Source organism: Schistocerca gregaria, chromosome 6 (genome assembly GCF_023897955.1).
Source record: "Schistocerca gregaria isolate iqSchGreg1 chromosome 6, iqSchGreg1.2, whole genome shotgun sequence".
NCBI classification, from domain to species: Eukaryota; Metazoa; Arthropoda; class Insecta; order Orthoptera; family Acrididae; genus Schistocerca; species Schistocerca gregaria.
In genome coordinates, this window is record NC_064925.1 from 391,374,094 (window position 1) to 391,396,051 (window position 21,958).

A 21,958-nucleotide genomic window follows, 5' to 3' on the forward strand; every position below is an offset into this window, starting at 1 on the left:
GGAGGGGGAGGGGGAGAAGAGTCAAATTGCCACTTTCGATATAACAGATTCCGAGCATCCGCAAACTTTTCGTCCAGCAAGTTTGAGAATTACATAAAGGCTATGTATCTCAAATGATTGATAGTAGTCTCCTTAGTACTTTGTGCTGGGAATCTCTGAGTCAGGGTGTTTGGCCGGTCCCTTTCAATACGTTATTTTCGCGCGGTTATGAAAACGTTCGCAAACTACTTTGACTGCAGAAGGATGCTGAAATCGCCTCTCGCCCTTTCTGGGGGTGGGATTGGGGAAGGGGGGGGGGGGGGGGGGAAGAAACGTTTAGTGATTTACTAAATGTCACGTATTTCCTGTAGCGCTCGGATGTTGAATCATCAGTGTAGCAACGTCGCTGACAGTCACTGCTATAATTTCGTGAACACTCCATAAAAGTGACTAGGTATTCGTCGGGAGGCGGGGGGGGGGGGGGGGGGGGGAGGAGGAGGGGGGGCAAAACACTGTGCTTAAAGTAAGTCTCGCTAGGATACAGAACACGCCAGTTTACTACACTGACAACCAAGTTTAAATGGTCAAATATTACAACCTAAATCCAATGTAAACACGAAAAGTGAGGTCATTGTGCTTATAATAACTAATAATAGTTACACATAACACACTAGTTAATAAATGCAGTGCTCTGTGAAACTGTAATACCGGAGCCACATACGAAGTCCATTGCATACTTTTACGCTTTAATAACTTACTACTTTCTACACCATACAGACTGTTGACATCACATTTGTTTCAAGCTCATGATACGCATTATTTTGTTAATTCTACATTTCATATTGACAAAGCACACAGTAAACTTACGACAAGGTGGGGATCATGTCTCCAGAGTTCAAACATTCCTTATTTGTTTGTTATTTTTTTACAATATATTTTCTGAACTGCTTATTATACATCTCTCCGAGGATGTAATTTAAAAAGCAAATGTAAAAAATATTTGTTTTCTATGAGATTAATGTCCGTTATGTGACTAATATGCAGTGCCTTTTCAATGTAATTACATCACTTCCCTTCATATCACCTACATCACCTACCCTGATTTGTCCGGTATCATGATTTACTTTCTGCACAATGTACGATCGAAAGAATCAAAAATGCAACTCTCAGATTCCCACAACTATACCACAGCGGCAGTAGCATCTGTTGCTTTCAGGACTTCTAGTTTAGAAGAGCAGCAAACCAATATATCTATCTTCACCACACAGCCTGTAGCTACTACGTCACATCGAAGGCGGCCCCTGCGCAACTGCCCGTCATATCGTAAACAAGGGTCACATGTTGCTGAGGGCCTGCACTGCCCCCTACAGCTCTTTTCGAAGACTAGAGACCTTCTGGTGCGTCAATCAATTAATAATTTTATATAAATTACTTTTTTCTGGCGCGTGTGAAAGCTTCACTGACAACATTCGCCATTTATCCTGGTCATATATGAAAAAGGATAATGTGATATTTATGGCAAAACGGCTTCTCGAGAATTCAGAAATGTGTCATCCATGCTTCCGTCGACCCCAGTTTGTGCGCTTATATATGAGAATTGTGGAACCCTCTCATCAGTTCCTTCTTCCAACTGTGGTTACGTTGTGTTGTTGTATACTCAATAATTCCTGAGGTATTAAATTTCCGACTTTTGTGTGACTTTGGTATTAAGTTTCTTTCTGTGTGATTTGTCTACTTTCGTTTACATATTTAAATTTTTCAATGAAGGCTGTTATTATTTTCGCCTGTGGGTCACTATTTGATGTTTTCGAGTTATGGCTAGTAAAGTGAGGCGTTATTCAACATATGGCGCTTCTGTGTATTACATTTAGAATACGAAATCCAATACTCGAGACCCAAATCGTGGTTTAAAGAAAAGATATTTGTGGAGGGTTTGAAGCAGCTTTTGCACGTTTTAAAAGTATTATGAGGTTAGACGGGTTCTTAAAACTTGCAATGCATGTTTTGGAATTGGTCTCTTTCTGTGTAGAAATAACTATTGTAGAGCGTAGTCTTTCTGTAGAACGATTTCCGCAAAAAATGATTTTCATGTAACCTTCCGGCATGGTGAGTCTTATCTACTTACAAATCATATATGCAAAATTATGCATATTTATTATGTCGACGTACTGGTCCCGAGCGTGACGAAATAAGGTAATCTGAGTCGTACACAGATTGCTCATCGGAAAACACTAAAACAAAACTATATCCTCTCCAAGAATATAATATCTGAAGCTTCTACATAACAGGATTCTGGAACGACAAAGTAGCTTCACCAGATGGAAAAGCGCTTTTGATACAACTAGAGTCGTAATGCAATAAATTAGATGCAGATGGAAAGACATTAATTTGATTACTTTCTCGTCCGTCAGATGCCGGTAATCAGGTGTTAGGTGCTGAGAGACAGCCAGTATCGCTATGAACGGTGATACTTAACTGTAATCGGTTGTAGCTTACTGCCCTAGTCTGGGACTTGTGGCGGCAACCACATGGTTATACAGCATTTAGTATTATCTGTTGTACATATGCAGTACAACAAAACCAGAAGTAATAATTTCGTTAGTGTTTCGTGAAGTAACCAAATGGTTTCCACTCACAGCGGTACTCCAAAACAGCTTGCTTGGTTCCTTTTAGTTTTTTGCTTATACAATTAACCACTTCCATCGTCTTTTTAGGATGTTGTAAATAGTTTGAATTTCGCAGGTCGAATTGTTTACCATTTCCTTTCCCCATCTGACAAGGGGGGACGGTGTCCATAGTAAGCATCTTTTAACTGCTAAACGTTAAAGCATCACTGTTTGTACCGGTACTGCAGTACTAGGTAAGCTTGATGGTCCTCGACGCTAGCCGATCCTCACATCAGTCATGTGGTGACACTGTCTATAAATATGTACTCAACAGCGATCTTTCTTGACGTAACCACATATAGCTAACAATATCAAGAACTTGACGAAATCTTATAGTCTTGCCTGAAGGCAATTGATAACCAAAATTTGCACAAAGCCATTCGAGACAAGGAAACGGGCCCCCTCTGCCATACCACGTCGGTGGTTTGCAGAGTATGGATGTTGGAAGGTAGGAGACGAAGTAATGGCGGAATTGAAGCTGTGAGAACGGTCGTGAGTCAAGCTTGGGTAGCTCAGTTGGGGAACCCGTGAAAGACAGTTCAGAATTCGAGTCTAGGCCCGCCACAGTTCAAATCTGCCAGGAAGTTTGTGTGGATGTAAATGCAACAAAGGAGGTTCACTGTGATATCACCATGGCAAATCCCGTTTCCGCGTTTCTAATTATCGGCACAGGAAGTTCCTGAGAATTTCCCACTGTGAAAATTTTCATCTGACGAAACTGGTTTCTTGGCGAGAAATATATAAAGGGGGTCTTCTGTCAATAGTGCCATATGATCATTAAAATTGTTTCACAATTTCTGCTGGACTCTAATCTCGGTATTGACACTGTCAGACATCTGTAACATAAACTTATCATGTACAACTATCTGTGATGCCATTGTTATCTGCAACAAGTTAGGCCAAGAAAACAAATTGCTTACTATTTGTTTGTAGTACAAGGTTGTAATTTTGGCCATTTCGTAAAGTGAAGATGGTTTTTGAATTAAAGCATGTAGTACTAATGTGACCATCTTTTGTAATACTCAATCACATTACAAAATTTTGATATTACAAGAGATCTTAAATGTAGTAGTAAATGCAGACTTCAATTATGCAACCAAATAAATTTTTCAGCCAGTACAGCTGAAATATCTCGTTCAGTATAAATTTTTGTGTAAAATAAAGGACAAAGGGTCTTAAATAACTTTCAAAAAAAAATTTAGGACTGAGGTACCAATTTTCAATGTTCTGAAGTCATTGCCTTGTATGAATGACTAGTGGCCTGCACAACAGCCTCTGACAAACCAGGAATGCTAGATATTGATTTCCAGCATATTTAGTCTCTAATGAAATATCTAAAATCATTTTTCAAATGAACAGCTCGTAGTATAATTGTTGTGGTCACCAGTCCTGAGACTGGTTTGATGCATCTCTCCATGCTACTCTATCCTGTGCAAGCTTCATCTCCCAGTACTTTCTGGAACCTACATCCTTCTCAATCTGCTCGGTGTATTCATCTCTTGGTCTCCCTCTGATTTTTACCCTCCACGCTGCCCTCCAATGCTAAATTCATGATCCCTTGATGCCTCGGAACATGTCCTCCCAATAGTAGAATAATTACTAAAAGTAACTTATTCACATTAATCCATAAAGGGGCCATGTGTTAAGAAACATACTTAATCAATAACTTGCTAGTAGCCTTAAAGTTAAACTGCTAAGCTACTGATAAAAAGTGCAAGGTATTGTTCAGATCAGAATATCATACAAGAGGGAGACTTGGCTACAAAAATTCTATTTCAGTAACATCTAAATCAAACGTTACTGTTTGGCATATTTAAAAACTAATACTGCCCTACAGAATAGTGCCTTTAGCCTGTTTCTAAATATTGGCTGTCGAGCCATTTTCATTTCCATTGTCAGTGTACAACTTGTCAAAATACAGCACAATTAGCTGATCTGTAAAACATTCGGTAAAATTTAAAATCAGTCTATTTACTGGTTGCAATCTCCTTACATTGACTCATTTCAATTAGGGTCTGTGCAAGGAACATGGGCATTTGGTCTTCTCATTTTTTTGCACAGCACAGATATCCTTCAGGCTCTGATACTTGCGGCAATATTGAGTAAAAGTTATATCTGCCTGCTACACCATCTTTGAATGGAACTAGGGCCAATGACGGATGCATTACTCACACTTCCTCTCACCATACTAATTTCATAGTGAAATACTTGATTCAACAAGGGGCTATGGCAATAAAGTGTTTCTAACACAAAACTGGAATATTTTTAATGCCTCATCTAAGTTATTACTGTCATCCACCTTGCCCCCTCCCTCTCACTGCAGGTGTGCATTTTAAGTAATGTCAATCACCCAGTAGCTATTTTAGCGTGGAAATGACGCCAGCAACTGGTACTCCCCATGTTTGTATGTTAATGGGACTAAAAGACCAAAGGATCTTGTTTGCACAGTCTCAGCTGACTGTGTGGTGGGTGAATGCAAATTGCAGAATAGTTCAGTTGCTCCCACCAGCCACTGCACTGTCACCTTGGACTGCATGAACAGTGTGAATTTGAACACTCTTGGTGAATCTAGGTGACAAAGTATTAACTGAAGATGACAAGTAGGAAACTTGTTTAAATATTGTCATGGAACAAAGACTTGACTCGGCTGATAACCCAGGAAGACATTAACCTCATAAATAGTTTTCACTGTTTAGTTTAAAAAAGTTTTAACTGCGTTGGATGTGATATTAAACTATGTGTTCTTGGTCAATGTAATACTTTTACCTCCTTGTATGTGCAGGAAGAAGAGCACAAGAATCTGAGTATGACAGTTGGAGCTGTTCTGCAGGTGCTTGCAGTGTGGTTGCTGCTAACTGTGGTGGCCATACAAGGTGAGTACATACCAGGCTGGTGTCACTCTAGCACCATACTAACTTCAAAATAACCTGTCTATTTAATTTGAGCAAGCCTTTGGTCATGTTAGTGTTAAGAATATTTTTGGCAACTGTCCTCACTTACCTCATATTGCTTCCTGAAACAAATGCACTGAACTGTTTCCAAAACAGCAGGAATGGAATTTTTCATAGAATTAACTAAAGAGACAGCTTACACTACACTCGTTCGTCCTGTTAGAATATTGCTGCGCGGTGTGGGATCCTTACCAGGTGGGATTGACGGAGGACATCGAAAGGGTGCAAAAAAAAAGGGCAGCTCGTTTTGTATTATCGCGTTATAGGGGAGAGAGTGTGGCAGATATGATACACGAGTTGGGATGGAAGTCATTACAGCATAGACGTTTTTCGTCGCGGCAAGACCTTTTTACGAAAATTTCAGTCACCAACTTTCTCTTCCAAATGCGAAAATATTTTGTTGAGCCCAACCTACATAGGTAGGAATGATCATCAAAATAAAATTAAGAGAAATCGGAGCTCGAACAGAAAGGTTTAGGTGTTCGTTTTTCCCGCTCGCTGTTCGGGAGTGGAATAGTAAAGAGATAGTATGATTGTGGTTCGATGAACCCTCTGCCAAGCACTTAAATGTGAATTTGAGTAATCATGTAGATGTAGAATTACTTCCTGACAACACTACTCATTTTGTGCAGTATTTGGTGACAAATATCACCTTTCATGATCGGGATACTTGATTAAAACAAGTTGTCATGAAGTAATGCCATGAAAAGTTCCATTTCTGCTGTTTTGGAAACCCCTGTGAAATGCATAAACAAATAAAAACCAGTGAATCTTCTTGATTCATAAATCTTGAAGTGACTTTCTTTGAAATTTGAGTAAAAGCTTCTTGTAGCTTTGACAGTTTACATCTCTTGCAGATTTCGTCAAGGAATACTTTACTTATATAATTCTTCTATACTGTGTATTTTGTGACCAAAAATGTTTCTCATGAGATGAATAGTGAAACAAATTACTTGTTATACTGCTTACTGTCACATTACACACTTTGCAATAATCAAATACTGTTTATTGCACCTCTTAAGTTTACTCCAGTTATTTTTGTGTGCGATGTGTGAAGTAGATTGTTCTGGTCCTTCAGCCTTTGTTTGCATACTTCATCTAAAATGCATAAGCTAGAATCTGGTTGTTGAATTTAACCAAATAGTTTACTTTAGCTGTCTGCAAAAGGTTGCAAAAATAGACTTCAGTGGCCCAAATACTAGTCACATAAGGTACATAGTCAGCAACGTAAAATTTTGCACCCCACAAGACATTATGACAATGCTGGTCAGGTTTCTTTTGTTCACAGGAGAGCAACACAAATGCTGATGTCTGAAATGACACACATTAAAACAAAAGCCATCCTTGCAAAAGCCCACTTAAACACTTTAAAGAAACGGTATTAAACAAGAAGCCTGAGAACATTACAACCACATACATCACTGCCATAGTGGACCTCTCAAGCTCAGTGTTTAAGAAAATTCGAACAATAAGTCTAACACTCAATACAAAATAGTTTGTAAATACTCTTAAGTAGTGAAATGGGAGGAACCCTCTGCCATGCAATTCTGCATTTGACAGAATATTGACAGGTACAAAAGAAATGTCATCCTCTTCTATGATAAACATTTGACTTGTTGCACTTTCATCCCTTCAGTTTTTGCTATTACAAAATCCATATATTTACTTAAGATTCCTTAAATGCATCCTCAGTCTTTTACAGCAGGATGCTTCAATCTTTCCAAGCAAAGAAATTGAGTAAAACTTTCAATGGCTCTCAGCTATCATTGTCAAGAGTAAAAATTGTCAGTGGCTTTTACTCTGAAAGATAGCAGAGAGCTGTCAGTAACTTGAATATTTTATTCAGAGTAATGTGACTCAGACTTTACTGCATTCATTCCACATCTTCAGGCCTAGTGCAGTAACAGTTTAACGTGTGCTCTAGTGTCCAGTGACTTCCAATCTGGAGAAAGCTGGACTGTGCTCTGTACAGAAGTCATAAAACATAATCCTCTAAAGACTGTTGACAGGGCTCTACTTATCATTACTGAGTGAATATTGTTATGCATAGCACATTCTGGGCTTCTTACCTGGTGGCACATAAGAGGAATACTGAGCAACCTGGACTACTAGTTGCCATAACTAAAATCAGTTTGCTCAAAGAAAAGCTGAATGGGGTAAAGAAGTTACTTCCAGCTGGCTTCTTGGACAGCAATCATTAAGAATATTAGTGGTCATCTGTGACATTAAAATGTGGAGATTAGTACCCAAGAATTTCTGGAAAACCTGACATGACTTACACAAACAGCTGAACAGTAAAAGATCTCCTGGATTAGCTATCAAGAGAATTTCCCTTGAATTTGAGGAATGTCTGTCTAGCTCCTTTCTTTCTGAAAAACTCGCTCCTCCTTGTTAGTCTGTCACTTGTTATTGATATCTTCTCTGCATGTGTTTCAAATATTCCCTGTAAATGTGGAGGCCTTTCTCTTCCTGCCTAGTTTCACCTCTATGAAACTGATAGCTCTAATCTGAAAACTGATTTATTTATATAATAAAATTTCAAACAATTTTGTTTGAGTGAAGGATATACAGAAGTCATATCGGGATAGAGCATCTGTCTAACTTGCACTACAGGTGCTTAGTGTGGGCACAATATGTAACATGGCAAACATGAATACAGTAGTCATTCTTGTCATACACATATGGTGGATATCACGCAAAATTTGCATCACATGTTCTGGTATGACTGAAAACAAATACTGTTCCCTAGCACCTATTATTAACTTAGATATTGTATGTACTGATGTTTGTGCATAAGTCTAATTGTGTCCTTGTTGTATTCCAAAACCCAGTAATACTGATTAACAACGTTGTACTAGAACATCAATTCTTTCTTTGTGTCAAATTAATTTCTCCCACAATTTCATTCTTTTTTTTTTTCCCACTTCTCAGAACCATTCTGGGCTTCCCCCAGTGTTTCTTCAAAGCCAAATGCCCAGTCAAAATTTTATGCATAAATTTTGTCTGGTATACTGAGTTTTTCTTGCTTCCTTTGTTCATCTTTAATTGCACAGACCAAATTTGTTCCAATTATAACTTTACTGTGCACTATATTGTTTGCATTGTCTTCTAAGCTGGCTTGGTCACATTCTTTTAATATGCCCACATAATTTTTAACCTGAACTTCTCACACATTTTATTTGCTCTTAGTGTGTTCCTTCAACATAATTTAGACCTAACTCTTTGTTATTACTGTTTATTCTTTTGGATTTGTCAGTGTACCTCATATTTAAAATGTTTAGGCCCCATAAAGAGTCTTGTTTTAGTGTTCTAGTATAACACTTTTCAGATGCATTTTGCTTACAGGTGTATTTTGAATGGGAAAGATAATTGCAGTTCATGATTAATTTCATACCAAGTCTTCCCAGGCTACTTTAATAGTTTCACCCAAATATCTCAACTGCAAAACTTGAAATTTTCATGTATTAAGTCTGTGGGTTCTTGAATACTATAGTCACAGAAAGTACTACAGACACTTTGGAATGATACAAACTTAATGAAGTCATTACTGGAAGTTCAGTGAATAACAAGAACAAATAAAACTTGGCTGATAAGAACACACACAAAAAATAGTCCATCATACAGGTGATGGTAAAGTGTGTGGTACAGACTGCTGCCACTGTCACTGTAATGAGCTGTTGTAGCTGCCATGAGGGAAATGCAGGGCTTGATTCCTCCTTTGCAAGAAAGGTGAAGAATGTAATCCCTGTGCCAAAAAAAGGGATGGAGTGGACAATCTGCACTGGAGGGGAGGTAGGGAATGTGGAGAGAAGAGGCATGGTAATGGTAAGTTGCTCAGTCAGTGGCTACAATGGTGAGATGAGTTGTCAGAATGAGCACATTAGAATCATTTGGTCTGGGCACAGCACTGGGAGGGGTGGAGGGGGGTGGATGTCAGAAAGGATGCAAGAACAGGTGCAATTTCATCTAAAGATGAGGTGCCACACCTGCATTGGATGGAGTCTTCAATTGTCCATGCAGGTTTTAACCTGTGCAAGGATAGTTTGCTTACCTTTGAGGAGAGTAACGAAGATGGTATTGGTGTGACAGTATCTTTTGAAGGCCTGAATAAGGTGGCAGCAAAGTGATGCAGTCAGTAGTCACAGAGCATGACATTGCTTCAGGTGGTGAGGTTGCTGTGAATGAAGATGCACTGAGTTTCGTGGGTATGGGGAAGTGTGATGAGAGGCTTGAGATGTGAGTAGACATGCTCAACTAATGTGGGTAGGACAGAAGGGGAGATGAAGAAAGAGGATCTGTCTTCGACCTCCTCCTATGGAAGGAGCAAAAGTTCAATGTACAGTTCCTTGGATAATAACTAGAGCATTCTTTGAATGCAGTATGTATACCCTAGAGGACCCATGCAACAGTTAATCCCAACCAGAGGCATGATACACTAGTGACACTTTGATTCCAGTGCTCACAAAATCACTTCGTGAATGGTGTGCAGTAGTACAGAACTTCACAATGCCACAGAGATCTTAGTGAAAATTATCAACTTGAATTGCTGATACTGATCTGCAGTGACAGATGTGTAGCAGGAGTGGGAGAGCCAGGTGTAAACAAGATGGTCTACAGTTGGCCAATATGTCAGTGCAAGGAGATAGCTTCCACCTACCTACTAACAGTCGATCATACAAATAATGTATTTGAAACCTTCTGAAAGATGTAGGGAACCAATCAGATGTACATGCCAAAAACATCCTTTTGGACTATCAAAATGTCGGGAAGTAATGTCAACTTACCTTGATACGTTGGCAGGGAATGCAGATGCACCCTAGCTGCAGCAGTTGCATTTGATGTTGAGCCAAATAAAATGCTAAGCAGGTGCAAGGTTGCTTTGATACCTTGTGATGGACAAGACCTTAAATTGTCAGTAATTTGTGCCACTTACCATTTGAAACAGGCATGAGCCATGAAGATGGAGTTAATGTCACAAAGAACACTGATACAAGAAGACATGCTAACCTGTTGAGTTTGGGAAAGTGCAATGTGTGTCACCAGATGAACTTGCCACAGGCAGTATTGCAGTGGGAAAAGCATCAGCCACATGTCAAGTTGCCAAGTTGTTGGAAGCAACTGCAGCAAGCTGACAGAGCATGTTGTTGCTGGCGCAATCTTTGAGTTACAGCTCAGTGAGGGAGTTGGCAAGTAGAGCTATGAGAAGTATACACTTAAATGATGAATGGAGGAGCATGTTATGGCAAGATTGGCGGCTGTAACAATTCTACCATATTGTGGTAATGTTGTCATGGTGTTCTGTACACATCCCAACTTTTTCTATGTCTTCGGTATAATTTTAAAACAAAAAAAATAGCTTAGTGTTCCCAACTTACTGATTTTTTTCTAAAATAGAGAAACAGTCTACCACATCCATTGTACTTGCAGCTATCTGCATGCTTCATACTGTGAATTTTGAAAATAGCATCACTGTAATATAAAATCATGTGGAATGAGAGTGGCTCTAGTTAGGCTGGATTAAAGGTAAATAAAGCAATGCTACCACATAAGACAGCCCTGCATATAAGCTAAAAAAAATATATAATTTGCAGGAGATGAATCCTGTAAGCCACCACACCACATGAGGTGTGACAATGGAATGTGTATAATGGTCTTCTTCAAATGTGATGGAGAGAATGACTGTGGTGATTGGTCAGATGAACATGGCTGCAATGGCACAGAGGTAAGGTAGTTCGTAATGCCAACATCCCAGTTTCTAGTGAACTGGGCTCTTAATGTCCTATGTTCAACTGTCAATAGTTTTTAGAGATTTTAAAGGTCAATAACCACTATAATATTGGTTACTGGTGCTGTTGGTAAACATAGATAACAAAAATTTTCCTGTGGTATATTGAGGGCATCATATTCTGATAGCTGGTTGTGAATGTGGTGTGCCCCTTTAGCCTGCTACTCCAGAGTGCATGGCTGATGAATTCAGATGTGGAGATGGCACTTGCATCCCACCTGAGTGGATATGTGATGGGAGTCAGGACTGCAATGATGGTAGTGATGAAGTGCTGGGCTGCACCAAACAGGTATGTACATGTTCACTTCAGATGTGAAAGTGACTAGAAAGTAAAACATATATAGTCAACACGTTCTATTGCATTGTTCCAATTCAGCTATCATGTCATGAAGACTTCCTATGTGACAACCACCACTGTGTCCCAAAAGCATGGCAGTGTGATGGGAATGATGACTGTGGTGATGGCAGTGATGAAATGAATTGTAAGTAACACATTTCAAGTGTCTACAATTCAATCAACATTGATAGCAGCCTATAGGCAGCTTAAATTATTTCTCTTCAGGAATAATTACATAAAATTTCCTATAGAAATTTGCACTCACTTATCTGGACTGAATTAAACATAGTTTCTGCAGTAACTGAAACTTCAGATGGTGGTGGAAAATTAAGACAAGAAACCCTTAAGACTTCCTTGTTTAAAATATGCCTCGTCAGAAAAATGACATTCCGACTGGAAGTAACATCAAAATGTCAAGTGTAACGGGTAATAAAGGTGTAAGCCAGCTTTTCCTGTTGACTAGTTTTTGACTTGTTTGCACTATTTTCATTGTTTCTAAATTCAGAGAAAAATCACCTTAATTGATGTCATCTAACACCTAACAGATCAGCAATTTACATTTCACTGTAAACAACAAAATCCTGTTATTCAGGCCATGGAAAATCGGCTAAGCCAGACTGTGATTTTGCCCACAACTTATATGCATGCAGAGATGGCCTACATTGCATAGAAATGACTGAAGTGTGCGATGGCACACCCCACTGTCTTGATGCCTCAGATGAAGGTTTACTGTGCCAAAAAAGTAAGTATGCTTTTATTGTGATCTGTTGATGGGTGCAGTGATATGCACTGAAGCAATGTTGGTAATGTTGTAGGCAAGTCACTATGTGCATCAAAGGGATGCACTTTCAAATGTCAGCCAACACCAAATGGACCATTGTGCTTGTGTCCCTTGGGGTTTGCTCTTGTGGAGGAAAAGTACTGCAGAGGTAACAGTGATAAATACTTCATATAGAAAAGAAATGATTTTTTCAATACTTGGTTCACTTCTAAACTGCCAAAACTTGCAGATGTTGATGAATGTCTCACCTATGGCATCTGCTCCCAGAAGTGCAACAACACCAATGGTGGTTACTTGTGTTACTGTGCTGAAGGCTACTCACTGCAAAGCAACAACCATACCTGTGCTGCCAATGGTAAGGTGTAGAAAATTAAGTAATACCTGTACAGTGTTGGCTTGGAATTATTCATGCACTGATATTTTCAGAGGGTGAAGCTGTACTGCTTTTCTCAACAAAAACTGAAGTTCGTGCTTACTTCATGAAAAACAAGGTGTACATAACTATTGCAGACAATCAAAAGCATATAGCTGGTGTAGGATATGATGGTTCCTATGTCTACTGGACAAGTGTGAGAGATGGTGAAGAGGCTATACTGCGAAGCAATGCAGATGGTTCTGCAATAGATGTTCTTGTCACATCAGGTATGTACCTGCAGTGAGATGTTTCTCGTAATTTTGTTACTGCTGTCTCGTGCTCTAACCTGTTGGAACTTGGCAGGTCTTAGCTTGCCAGAAGACTTGGCCTTGGATCTTGTGACTGGAAACATATACTTCACTGATGGGGAAGAAAGCTACATAGGGGTATGCACAAAAACTGGCAAAGAATGTGCAGTTCTGGTGAATGAAGATGTACTGAAGCCCAGAGGTGTTGCCCTACTGGTCCAGAAGGGGTAAAGCATCTTCATATCTTTTCGTAATAAGAATATGATATGGTGCATTTTATATTGAAATTTGCGATGGATGTTGCAGGCAAATGTTCTGGTCTGACTGGGGAAATGTGCCAAAAATAGCAACTGCTGGGATGGATGGATCTTTCCCTAGGGTACTTGTATCAGAGGTTCAGTGGCCAAATGGCATAGCAATAGACTTGGGGAATCAACGTCTATACTGGGTTGATGCCAAGCTCCAGACAATAGAATCTGTGGCCCTGGATGGCTCGGACAGAAGGGTGTGTGGTCTATAAATACCTAGTATAAGTGGAAATAAAAGATAATTTGGATACCATTTGATTCATTTCTTCTTTCCTCCAGATTATCCTGAAAGATGTTGTGAAGCACCCATACTCAATAGCAGTATTTGAAGACACGTTGTATTGGTCTGACTGGCATGGAAAGCAGATCTTGTCTTGCAACAAATACACTGGGAAGGAACACAAGAATTTGGTGAGATCAAGAAAAAATCATATTTATGGAATAAGCATCTACCATCCTGTTCTCCATCCACAGGTAATATTTTCAAAGCACTGTTGCCTTTAAGATTTCATTGTTAAAATCTTGCAAATGAGATGACCTTTTCTAGGTGAGAAACCCATGTGAAGGTGCTGGCTGCAGTGACATCTGCATGCTTGCTCCAGATGATTCATACACTTGCTCCTGTCCAGAAGGAAAGCAGTTGGCAAGTGATCAGCATACTTGCATGGGTAAGCAGTTCTAATTCAATGATCAAAGTAGAAATGGACAAGCATTGCCTTGAACCAGCTATTTGGCAAAACTGCCAAAATTATTTTAATAAAAATATTACAGATCTCCAGAGGAAACAGCTAATTGTGGCAACTGCCGGTAATCGAATAGTAGAGGTGGAGCACAGAATCCTTGGAAAGCAATCGTACTCAGTTATGATGCCAACGGGTATTCAACAGATAGATGCTATTACATACAGTCCTATAGACGGTGAGTAGGTCGCTCCAATATTTTGTACTGGGGGACATTCGGGAGACAATTCAGATTGTTCTTTCCTTCTTCCAGATATGCTGGTATTTGCAGACAACTCCCAGAGAAAATTATTCACTCTGTCCCTTGCCACAATGAGCCTCAAGACCTTGATCAGACACAGGATTGGGTGGCTAACTAGTATGGATTTTGGTAAGTGATTACAGTGGCTTTGGCGTTGGTGGGAAATAAGTTTGATGTAATGCTAGGGTTTGTTCACAGATCCCTATGGCAATAACTTATACTGGACGGACTCCGAACGAAACATTGTTGAGGTGATGAGCATGGCCACAAAACAACGTAGTGTGTTGCTGCGAGGGGTTGGTGATGAGGCTCCACACAGTATAGCTGTAGTCCCACAAGAGGGGTATGTGGAAATTTTTCCTATTGGCCGTGTAAGTCATTAATAACCCTTGTACAATGTAATATTACGTTTGATACTGCAGGTACATGTTTGTTGCTTGTGGGATGGAAGGCAAGATACATGTAGATAAAATGTTCATGGATGGTTCTGGTAAGAGGGATCACTCAATTAAAGGTATTAAGGGGCCAGAAGTATCCCTGTGGTATGAATCTGGTTTAAATGAAATTTTCTGGGCTGATAGTGGAAAGAAGACTATTGGCAGCTTTCCCATTGATGGTAAGTATGTTTTGTAGAGACTTATACATAAAATCAAAAAGGGATAGGAACTAATGCGAAACCTTTGCAGGTGAGGGCAGACACATTGTGCAGAGACTGACAGCTTCTCCAGTGGCTATTGCCTCTATTGCACAGGATCTGTTCTGGACTGTTGGTGGCAGCAGCTACTTGTATTGGGCCAATAAATACATGATTGAGGGAAAGGTCAAGAGAGTTATGTTAGGTAAGTAGAGTGTGTGTGTGTGTGTGTGTGTGTGTGTGTGTGTGTGTGTGTGTGTGTGTGTGTGTGTGTGTGTTTCCTAATTTCCACTTTCTTCAGAAATGGAAGAATCGCAAAACATCAGGTTGACAGCTGTCAAAGGGGTGAAATTTCCTCCAACTCATCCTTGTCATATACTGAATGGAGGGTGCAGCCATTTGTGTTTGCTGAGAGGACAACAACATGTGAGTAGTAATGATGACAAATATTTTCCACACTTATTGAGAACGGTTCTTAACACATAGTGTATGATCAGGTCTGTGGGTGCCCAGAAGGGATGTACCTCCAAGGTAACAATGCAACTTGCATTGCTGATGTCTGCAAAGGGAATGAATTTCATTGTGAGAAAGACAAGAAATGTATACCTGCAGCATCCAGGTAATGCCTTGCAAGAGCATAACAACATTGCTAGATCTGCAAGTATATTGACTGAAAAACTTAACATATTTGGTTCAGGTGTAATGGAGTTCCAGACTGCCCAGGAGGAGACGATGAGAGGAACTGTGATCAGTGCAGGGATTATGAGTTCAGATGTGACAATGGCCAGTGCATATCATTTGAAATGAAATGTGATGGTAAGAAGCAGTGTAAAGATGGGTCAGATGAAATTTTCTGTGAAAGAACAGCTTGCTCGCCAGGTAACATACCAGATAGACTTCAATGGCGAATTAACTGGATAGGTGCAGTGTCACAATTTAATCCTTTGTTGCAGATGAGTTTGAATGTAGGAATGGTGAGTGCATAGACAGGCATATGCGCTGTGATGTTCGGAGTGACTGTGAGGACAGTTCTGATGAAGAAAACTGTGCTGCAGGTAAAGTATGGCCATAAATTAGCTTAAAATGGTCTGCTGAATTCAAATTATTAATGTATCACTGGCTTCACCTCTTCCTGCATTTCAGTGACCTGCCAAGAGAAGGAATACAGGTGTGAAGTAGGTACTTGCATCCCTGCCTCGTGGGAATGTGACAGTGAAGTAAACTGCCCAGATGGCTCTGATGAACATGACCAGTGTCGTGAGTATATTGCTGGTTTGGTAGAGTTGAAGGTGACTGCAAAACTGAAATGCATAACAACTCCTACTTTGCAGCTCCTCCTACTTGTGGACCACATGAATTCATGTGTAGCAATGGGAACTGCATATACGTGGAATTTATCTGTGACACACAAGATGACTGCGGTGATGGCTCCGATGAAAAGCAGTGCAGTGCCCCTACCACAAAAAACATATCCTGCACAAAAGATGAATTCTTATGCTCCTCAACAAAGGGGACATGTATTCCTTCCACCCAGAGGTAGTAGCATTTCTTCTAGCACATTTTGTATAGGAAAAGAACAAAACTTCACTGTCACCTGTATTTTATCCACCAGGTGTGATGGAAATGCAGACTGTCCAAAGGCAGAAGATGAGAGAGGATGTGGGTGTGATCCTCAAGAATTTGAGTGCAAGAATGGAAAATGTATTGCTACTTCTTGGGTCTGTGACACAATGAATGACTGTGGTGATGGATCTGATGAAGACCCAGATAGATGTATCAGCAAGAAAGGTAAGTTCATTTGATACTTAAGAGAAAAAAAAATAAATGGCAAATTCATTAACATTCATCTTTCTTTTCTAGGAGAAAAGAAGTGTGCTGGTTTTGCATGTGCATCAGGCAAATGCCTGGAGGTTAAGCAACTATGTGATGGCACGAAAGATTGTGAAGATGGATCTGATGAGGGAGGAAAGTGTGGTAAGTATCTTGGAAAAAGATGAAATCTGTGTTAACCATGTATGTGGTAGCCTCTGACAATGAAAATTTCATGCTGCAGGATCTTCCTGCAAGGGTAGCCCTTGCGATGGTGGCTGTCAACCTACACCAGCTGGACCCCAGTGCTATTGTGATGAAGGTTATGAGCTTCAACCTGACGGGAGAAGCTGTCATGATATCAATGAATGCCTGCAGCATGTCTGTTCACAGGTGTGCTTGAATGTGCCAGGCAGTTTCAGGTGTGCTTGCATGCCAGAGTACTCACTGAAGTTAGACAGAATATCCTGCAAGGCCAAAGGTGAGGACAGAGAATAAAAATATAGATTCATGTTCCAGGTTCCCCCATTGGAACCTGGAGATGAAATATACCTGAGAAATAGTGAAGGTGTGTATGCTTGGTCCATTCTTGAAATACTTGTGCTGTCACTGTGAAAACATTCAGGTAGATTTGATAAAATGTTATGCATTCCTTCTTGGTTCCAAAAGGTTAAAGATAAAATGTTATTTGGATATGATCATCTTTACAGTTAAAGATGATAAATTGTTTTTGTTGGGGTGCAAATTAGTGCTTTTACATACATCCCTTAGCTTGGTTATTGCTGTGAAACTCTAAATTACCACCTTGTTTCATTCCATTCAGAGACAGAGAAAATGTTAATGCTATTTCACAAATGTTGTCTATTTTTAATAACTAAGACACTCATCATGCACTATGGGTATAAGCAAACTCTGATAGAACTCTCAAATTGCAGGTCCTCCTATGGAACATGTGTTCGTTGTTGGTGGAAGTGAAATACGCATAGCTTCACAATCATTCAGCCATGTTGATGTTGTACACAGACATACATCACTCAAAGTAACAGGCCTGGATGTTGATGCCAGAGAGGACTTAGTTTACTGGAGTGCTCGTAAGTGACTGAAGTAGCAACATACGGCATGGTTAAGTACTGTATAGTAACACTGGAATTTTTGTTGCAGGTGACACAAGCACTATTTATTCTCTGTCGTTAAAGACACACAACAAGACTTCAGTAACTGGACTAGGAAAACCAACAGAAATAGCTATAGACTGGCTAACAAAGAATGTTTATTATGTAAATGAATTGTTTGTAAGCCAAAGCTATTTGCAGGTAGGTATTAGTCAAGTGATGGAAAACGCAAAGAAATGGGTCTGTTATATTGCATAATGAACTTAATCTTCCAGGTATGCAGTTTGGCTGACAAGTTATGTGCCAAGGTGATAACTGGAGAGCACAACACTGAAATAAAAAATTTGGTGGTTGACCCACCTTCAGGGTAAGAAAACTTGTCTTCAGTACAGGGAGTTCCAATTTTTAAGAGAGCTAGTCAGATGCTAGAAAACCCTGTTGAATGAAAATGGTTTTCAATTAAATCTGATAGGCTCAATTTGTTCCAGCCTCTTGTTTTGGACAGAGACCAGTATGTTCACATTTGGCACTCCATCAAATGCCATACTGAGTGCAGAAATGTCTGGCGCAAACAAGCAAAGGGTGATAAAATCAGTCCTGGGATATGTTAGTGGCATAGCTGTGGACCCAATAAAGAGGAGACTGTACTGGGCAGAACGGTTGTCTCATGTTATAGAAGCAGTTGACTACAGTGGTGAAAACAGGCAGCAGCTCTTCAGGAAACAGGTAAGAAATGGGGCACAGAACAAACAACTAATGTTGATACCGTGCATTACATTTTGCTTTTTGTGTGCAGGTGGAAAGCCCTACTTGCCTTGTGCTGTTTGAGGATAACTTATACTGGCTGACCTCAGGATCTGGTGTACTAACAAGATGTCGGATTTTTGGAGTGCTTCCCACCTGTGAAAAGATTCACATCCATGCATCTGATGCTGACTACTTCACAATTGTCCAACAGACACGTCAGTTAAAGGGTACAGTTAATCTTTTCTTTGCATTTTCTCTGAATTTTTTAAATCTAGAAAATCTGGTAGCCATGTAACTGTGGATTGTTGGACAGGACATAACCCCTGCAAAGAACACAGCTGCTCTTATTTGTGTGTGCTTTCACCACGTGGTGCAGAATGCCTATGCCCAGATGGTAGTGTGGTTAATGCAAACACACCCTGTAAAAGGAAGGTGAGCTGGTCTATACAGAGCTGTTTGACCCACATTCTGTGGGTTCAGTATACAATATTTTACTTAAATATTTTCCTTTCTCTTATAGGACTATCTTCCCAATATGAGTTTAAGTGTTGGTCAACATAAAACACTTGCAAAGGCAAAACCAAATACAGCAGAAGGCAACTGGTCACTTGCAGCAGTTCTCACTGTAACTTTCTTGATCCTTGCAATAATAGGAGTTGCATACTATTTGTACAAGAGGCAAATGGTTAACCTGAAGAAACTGGACGTTAGGTAAGTAGGCATTTTGAAAAACAGGTTTGTTTCCAATGCTTACTTCATTTACTGAAACCTTTTTGTTCTTTAACAGTGTTCATTTCCGGAACCCAGGATTTGGATTCCAGAGCACTCCAGGCCCAAAAGCTTCAGCAGCAGCTCTCAAGCCTGGAGAACATGAATATGTGAATCCACTCCAAATGCCTAAAGAGACAGTATGTTGATTGACTATTAGATCTGCTGCAGGATTGACCATATGAAAATTCTAATTTTCATTATTTCTTTCCAGGTCTCTCCACGTGTCTAAAACTTACAAATTTGGAAGTGCTATTTGTGGAGTTAGTACAGAAGCTGTAAGGCTACTATGCATTTAAAACAATTAAGGATATAGTTCCCAAAGATGTGTGTGTGTGCATTGGTCATGGTTGTATTGTATGTTAGTGTTAATATTTATTAAAATTTGTTGGTTATAAAAGACATTGTACTCCTGATTTTTAAATAAAAGTGGAAGATGAATCTTCAAATTCAGAGGGAAATAATTTTCCTGCCTTTGTTATTGTGTAACACAAGTTTTCAGAGTAATAAAACTGAGTCACTGAACTGTTGAACAAGTCAGTGTAGTAAATTTTTCTGAAAGTATAAGCGTTGAACAGTAAGTTGTTTCCCATTCTTTACAAGAAGTTCCACTCCTAATTATTCTGCTATACATAGTGGTCTAACTATAAGAGATCATTGCATTCAACAGCTGAATCATCTTTCTCTATTGAACATGAGCTCTACACTCAGTCCTTCTGGGTGAAAATGTTTCAATTAATGCACTACATAAGTTTATTAAAACTGAATGATCTTACCATTCCAGTTCAGTCAAAATAATACCTAAGTGGAAGAAGTGGTTACATGTAAGAGGAAACTTTAACTTCAGAAAATCTAGAAAAAGAAAAGCAACTCTGATTTTTTCCTTAACAAAATCAGTTATACATGTAGGTAAAATTAAAGCTGACATAGATCTTAAACAGTAATCAACTACTAGAGGCTAAATTTCCAGAACCTTAGAGTATGACTGATTCCACAATCCACTTGATATGATCATAACCTCTTGCCATCAGTGGAAGAGAAACTAATAAAAATATCAGGTAATGGAACACACAGAAATGAATTCTAATCTCTTGAAAATTTTTAATGCAGACTGAAATAAATATCCCAATTTAGCAAGGACGACAATAAAAATTTCATTACCCTCCCCTGCAACTTCCTTGGGTCAGTCAACATTACCTGCAATGACATTCTTAAAGACGAAACATAGATCTCGACTGCAGCTCAAAGGGGATTTGACAGTTGCTGCTTCAGATCCAACTAAAATTGAAACTTCTTTGCACATTAAAGTATGCACATTCCATTAAAGTAAAAATAACACATTAGTTTCAGAAGTGGAAAACATAATTCTTAAAGTAAATATATTAATTGAATTTCAAACAGTAATCTGAAAAGTTGTTCAAATTTAATAATCAGTCTAGTTAGTGATGGGTGCAATATGTTACTGGCATGTAGCATTTTTAAACAGGTTAAAATACACAATCCTTAAAATTCACGAAGGAAAGTGACATGTAATAAGGAAAAATATTGCAAAATTTCCTTACTGATATCTTTCTTCAAAATATCTTAACTAATGTACTAGAGTAGTCATGCTACATAAGTGAAAACAATTTATGTAGCATCACAGTTCAGGTTCCAGAAGAGTTGACCAACTGCAGATGCTTTAACAATGTCAGAGTAGACAATTAGTGATGGGGTGGGGAATCACATAGTCAAGTAGTGGTTCTTCCGCAGATATTAGTTACAGTAAATCCCATTATTGAGAAAGCAACAGAAGAGATCGTAAATGTTTTCCAAAGAACTACTAAGTGGGTCCCAGAAAACAGTCCTTAAATCCTGGAAAAAACATTCTTTTCAGTTCAGCCATATCAGCAACTGATACAGCATAAGTAAATTGGCTCAATGATATAAAAATTTGTGTGTAGGTATTGATAAATCCTTGACCTGGTAGAAACATGTTACAGGGCTTCTCAAACGAAAAAGTTCAACTACTTCTGCTCTTAATTTCTAACCTTGGAAACTAATCTTACATATTTTGCATATTTACCATCAGTATCTGATGGAATTATATAAGTAAGAATAGGAACATAAGTTACAGTCCCATTGGTGTTTTTCTTTTTTTAAAATCATTGCTTATCCAGATTTCAGCTATGACCATCTTCTGTGCATTTAAGTGGGTCACAATCAAATGCATAACAGTACTTGTCAAAACTTTACTGGTGTATAGACAGAAAGAAAATTTTCCGCCTATACATCCATAGTCAAATGGTGACATGTGTTGCTAAGAGTTTGTTGGACTGTAACCCCCTCATATGGCTATCTACATCTGAAATCTGCATCTGTACAATAACAAAAACCAATGGAACTGCAACAGGTTGCTATGTTAACCTTCATTAGTATAGTTGCTGTGCACTATGGT

The 21,958-nt window shown here is 39.2% G+C and overlaps 1 protein-coding gene across 1 annotated transcript; it reads left to right on the forward strand.

The window, feature by feature from the left end:
- Window positions 1–1,577: 1,577 nt before the first annotated feature.
- On the forward strand, window positions 1,578–20,102 carry LOC126278151 (vitellogenin receptor-like). Its single transcript, XM_049978047.1, has 36 exons — window positions 1,578–1,651; window positions 5,428–5,518; window positions 11,188–11,318; window positions 11,539–11,670; window positions 11,758–11,863; window positions 12,311–12,460; window positions 12,534–12,647; window positions 12,729–12,854; window positions 12,926–13,141; window positions 13,218–13,389; window positions 13,469–13,667; window positions 13,750–13,944; window positions 14,018–14,138; window positions 14,242–14,388; window positions 14,464–14,580; window positions 14,650–14,794; window positions 14,874–15,067; window positions 15,138–15,290; window positions 15,387–15,511; window positions 15,583–15,704; window positions 15,783–15,964; window positions 16,039–16,140; window positions 16,229–16,342; window positions 16,417–16,621; window positions 16,698–16,873; window positions 16,946–17,059; window positions 17,139–17,375; window positions 17,830–17,985; window positions 18,056–18,207; window positions 18,282–18,373; window positions 18,495–18,732; window positions 18,803–18,980; window positions 19,067–19,185; window positions 19,274–19,464; window positions 19,541–19,661; window positions 19,736–20,102. Exons 2-36 carry the CDS (start codon window positions 5,452–5,454, stop codon window positions 19,751–19,753), a joined length of 5,127 nt encoding a protein of 1,708 aa, XP_049834004.1. The 5' UTR covers window positions 1,578–1,651; window positions 5,428–5,451; the 3' UTR covers window positions 19,754–20,102.
- Window positions 20,103–21,958: the final 1,856 nt, after the last annotated feature.

Bases quoted from the DNA above. Each gene is read 5' to 3' on its own strand.
- LOC126278151 (XM_049978047.1), top strand. From the start codon at position 5,452: ATGACAGTTGGAGCTGTTCTGCAGGTGCTTGCAGTGTGGTTGCTGCTA. The intron at 14,581-14,649 runs GTAAGTGATTAC...GTTTGTTCACAG, and splicing joins GCTAACTAGTATGGATTTTG to ATCCCTATGGCAATAACTTA. The intron at 15,965-16,038 runs GTAACATACCAG...CCTTTGTTGCAG, and splicing joins AAGAACAGCTTGCTCGCCAG to ATGAGTTTGAATGTAGGAAT.